General features: G+C 42.0%; 1 protein-coding gene across 1 annotated transcript; it reads left to right on the top strand.

Moving 5' to 3' along the window:
* The first annotated feature begins 2,689 nt into the window (after positions 1 to 2,689).
* On the top strand, positions 2,690 to 2,938 carry Lce6a (late cornified envelope 6A). Its single transcript, XM_059264928.1, has one exon. The coding sequence runs from the start codon at positions 2,690 to 2,692 to the stop codon at positions 2,936 to 2,938; it is 249 nt and encodes an 82-aa protein (XP_059120911.1).
* The last annotated feature ends 1,112 nt before the right edge of the window (positions 2,939 to 4,050 follow it).

Here is a 4,050-nt window from a genome sequence, read left to right as displayed (position 1 = left end):
GAACAATAAATTTTGGGGGTCCTGATGTACAAGTGGGTAGATGTGTAAGTTCATTTGAAGAGAGAACAACTTGAGGAGGCTCCCTAGCGACTAGGAAAACCTAGATCAACATCCTCTACTGCAAGTGCAAACCCTTCTAGAATCAATCCCCACGGTACCCTACATGTTGATAAGACTCACTGTGATAAAATTGACTGCACTTAGAGATCCCTATGGGTGGTTTCTACTATAATGCACAGGATGGAAAATACATGAAATAGGCAGGTATACTTAATTCATCCTGGGCAGAATACTCTTGGCAGAAACCCCAGAAAAAAAAACTCATAGTCCTTATATAAGGACCATAAAAAATGAATTATTGGTTAAGCTCAAATAAATGCTTTTGTGGCATGTGAGGTCTCCATAGTGGGAAATTACATGCTGCAGGTCTGGGTTGGGGAAAAGGAAAAGCAATACATTGGGATCAGACTCATGCTGCCTTCCCACTATGGTTCAGTGCACAGGAAGCATGCCAAGGAGCAGCCAGAGGCTTGTCTGGTGCCTAAGAGGGTGAGAGGGAAGAAAGGCACACAAGTGAAGGAAGATGTTGTTTAATCACTGAGATCATGTCAACTAGATACACTCTTTCTAGGGCCCTCTCTTTATAGGATGACATAGATCAGACCATTCTCCTACCTGTTGTGTTTTCACAAGTATTTTAAATTCCCTTCATCCATTCTACATCCCCAAACCTTCTCAGAGGTAAAAGGTGAGTTTATCCCTGAGTTTAGCCCTCCATAAGCAATTCTTTCTATTTTGTTCTGTTTTCTACCCTGGTTAGGACCCTTATTCCTTATCCCATATCCCAATCATGTCCACTTTTGTCCCCAGTCTGATTTGGGGTCTCTGAGGACTTCTCCTACAATCAAATTTCATCTTTTCTCACTTAGTCAGTTGTTTCTACATTATAGTATGTTTTTAGGGATGGTTAGAGGCAGCAAGGCCTGGCGCATACTGCCAAGATCATCATCACTTTTTAATGAAATGTGCACATCTACAGTGATTCCCAGATGGAAACACCTGGAAGTGAGAAACAATATTTAGATGAGAAGATTTTCACTCTAACAAGGAAAATATGGGATAATATCAATTTTCATAAAAGATGAAGAAAAACTTTTGCTTTGTAAAAGGCTTTTCCATGGAGTGTCTTGGTCAACACACAGATCCTCAATTGTATTTAAAGATGGGCATTTATGAATGTTTTCTCTCCTCCCTGCTCTCAGTCTGTTGTGCCAGGCAAAGTCCACCCACAGATTTGGAAAGGGTGTTCACAAAAAGGGAATAAAAATAAAAATCTAACTACAAAGAGAAATGAGCTGGGTCTTATTTCCCTGCTTTTGTTCCCCTGGGATACAAGCTCTGCTCTAAAATAGAGTAGATTAAGCTCTTCATCAAACATTAATGAGCATTTTTGGCATATGTTGGAAATAGTATCAGGCTCTAAGAATGCGGAAGTGATAATGACAAGGCTCTGTCATTCAGTTTACTAGAGGAGATAAGATATGTATCTAGGTCACTATGACCTGGGATAGCTGTAAATCTGAGTTCAGAGGACCTGGGACTCTGATGTGACTATAAAACTAGGTAAGTCCCATGGAGAGCATGGTGCTGAGCTGGATGTTCAGTCATAGGTACCAGGATATAAGCAGGGTCTTCCTCAGACTCTGGTCACAAATTGAAGGCGATCTTCCCTCTTCCATCCTAAACTAAATGCAGAAGAAGTCCTTTTCTAGTCTCCCATCCTGTCTCATCTCATAGGATTTGTGTGGTGTACTCACTTCTCTACAAGCCAGCCTACGCCCTCAGCCTTTTCATCATTTGCTTACACGGAATTCCTTTTGAAATTCATCCCAGGTATAGACAGATGAGAAATCCTGCCCTGGGAATTATGAAACACCTGAATAGATCATCCACTTCATGACTGCCCTCCAATAACAAGTAGCCTGGAGGCTTCAACTGGAGGATGTATAAAAAAGCACCTTCAGTCCTGGTCCCACAAAACCTCAGGCTCCTCCTGGGGTGACTTGTCTACTCATCTTCCTTGAAGGTAAGGCTGCTTTTGGGTGAACAATTGGGTGTCACTCACTCACACTTTGCTAAGGAAGTCTTGGCATCCCCTAGTGTCTCCCCCAGCAAATTAATAACCCAAGTAGGAAAGATTTATAGCAGGGAAAAGGGAAAAGCTGGAAATCCATGCCAAGAACTCTGAAATGATCTAACATGGGACAAACCAATGGAGGCCAGAGAGCAGAAAAACAGTAGAGACACCATATAGGCTTAGAAAACTGAGGTCAGGAGCCAAGTAACGAAAGGACAGACATGTGGTTGTTCTTTACCCTTGACGATGGCAGACATCAATCAGCCTTGTTGTCCTGTTCAACAAGTTAAATTTTACTTTCCTTTTATAGGAGGGGCATGAGTTATTAACTTGATTATTGACAAATTCTTAGAAATTCTCATCAGAATTTATGCCCGATGAGTCTAACCCTTTAGAATCCACTGTTCTTCCTCTTGGGATAGGCTTCTCTGAATTGTTAATGCTGGCTCCAATGATGGTAGTCTCAGCACCTGAGAAAACTGGCCTGTGCTTCCTAGTCTCTGATATAACAGTATGTTCTCTTTCTTACAGATTTGAAGCATTAGCTGAGCAATGTCACAGCAGAAGCAACAGCCTCAGGAGCTCCCAAATGCTCCCAAATGTTCACCTGCCCAATGCCCAGACCCCTGTCTGACTACCTGCTCAACTTCTTGTGGTATTTCTTGTTCAGCAAGAAGCTGTTCTTCCCACTCCCAAAGGCCAGAGCTTCAGAACACTGCCAGAAGCAGGAGAACTCACCTCATACGGCCCCGCTGCCTCAGAGGTGGTACCACCTATCACTGCAAAGAGGAAGAGTGCTAAGTGACTGGGTACAGAGCTGTAATAACCTTCTCCCCACCCAAACTATGAAATCCACCAGGAAGTCCAGGCCTTCCCCTACTTCCCCATCTCTTCCTACTTCTCCTGCCCACCCTTTCAGTTCAACAATAATAAAATTGCTCATGGTACATGGTTGTGACTTCTGTGTGTCCTTGAGACCTTCGTCAGAGGCACAGAGGCCCCTTAAGTGGGTTCTTCTCTCAGGGACAGGTTTCTGGGAATCTGTGTTTTAGCTCTCTGTAGCTTCATAACAATACATCCATGCTGAACAATGAGTGCTGGCCTCTGTGTATAAAGATGGAAGTGGGAGATTTTACCTTCTGCTAGGAAATGTTATGATCCAGTAGAAAGAGTAGGTATATTATAGATTAAATTACATGAACTAACAAAATTAATGCTTATTGAATTACTCATTTCTATGTCTCAAATGTGTTCAAAAGAATGTAAAGACAACAGGTTATATTTAGAAACACACACACACACACACACACACACACACACACACACACACAATGAAAAGTGAGGCCATGAATTTGAAGGAGAGTGTGGAAGGGAGGGGTCTATGAAAGGGTTTAGATTTTATACTTTAGAGGGAGAAAAGGGAAGGGAAAAACACTGTAATTAAATTGTGATCTCAAAAATAAAAATAAATAAATAACAACAGAATTGAATTTAAAGAAAGAAAATGTAGAAAACATCAAGGGCAGCAGTGAGTGCCAGTGAGCGCCATGTTCTAAAATTCTGATGGTGTGAATTAACTGTTGTTTGTAGGTCTTAGAGTAAAAGACAAGAAAAGGGAAGAGCCTTTTGGGGCTTGAGGAGAACAGGCTTCCTGGGTTAGGAAGTTTTCAAACATCCTTTAAAAATAGGCTGACTTTGGTCCTGGGGTGTGGATGGAAGCACCTTCCACAGGAAGGATCCAGCAGAAGCCATCATAAGGCAAAGAGAACCCTTGTCAACAGTGTGAGCTTCAATGTAGCTGGAGCTCCAGTAAAAATGACAGACTATGTCAAACCCACCAGCTGAGTTTACTGAATTTAAGGAATAAAATTCCATCTATTAAAGTGTTGTTCTTCTGGAGAAAGTCTGGGCCC

Source organism: Peromyscus eremicus, chromosome 6 (genome assembly GCF_949786415.1).
Source record: "Peromyscus eremicus chromosome 6, PerEre_H2_v1, whole genome shotgun sequence".
Lineage (NCBI taxonomy): Eukaryota > Metazoa > Chordata > Mammalia > Rodentia > Cricetidae > Peromyscus > Peromyscus eremicus.
Note: the sequence above shows the minus strand (reverse complement) of the source record. Positions and strands in the feature narration are given on the sequence as shown.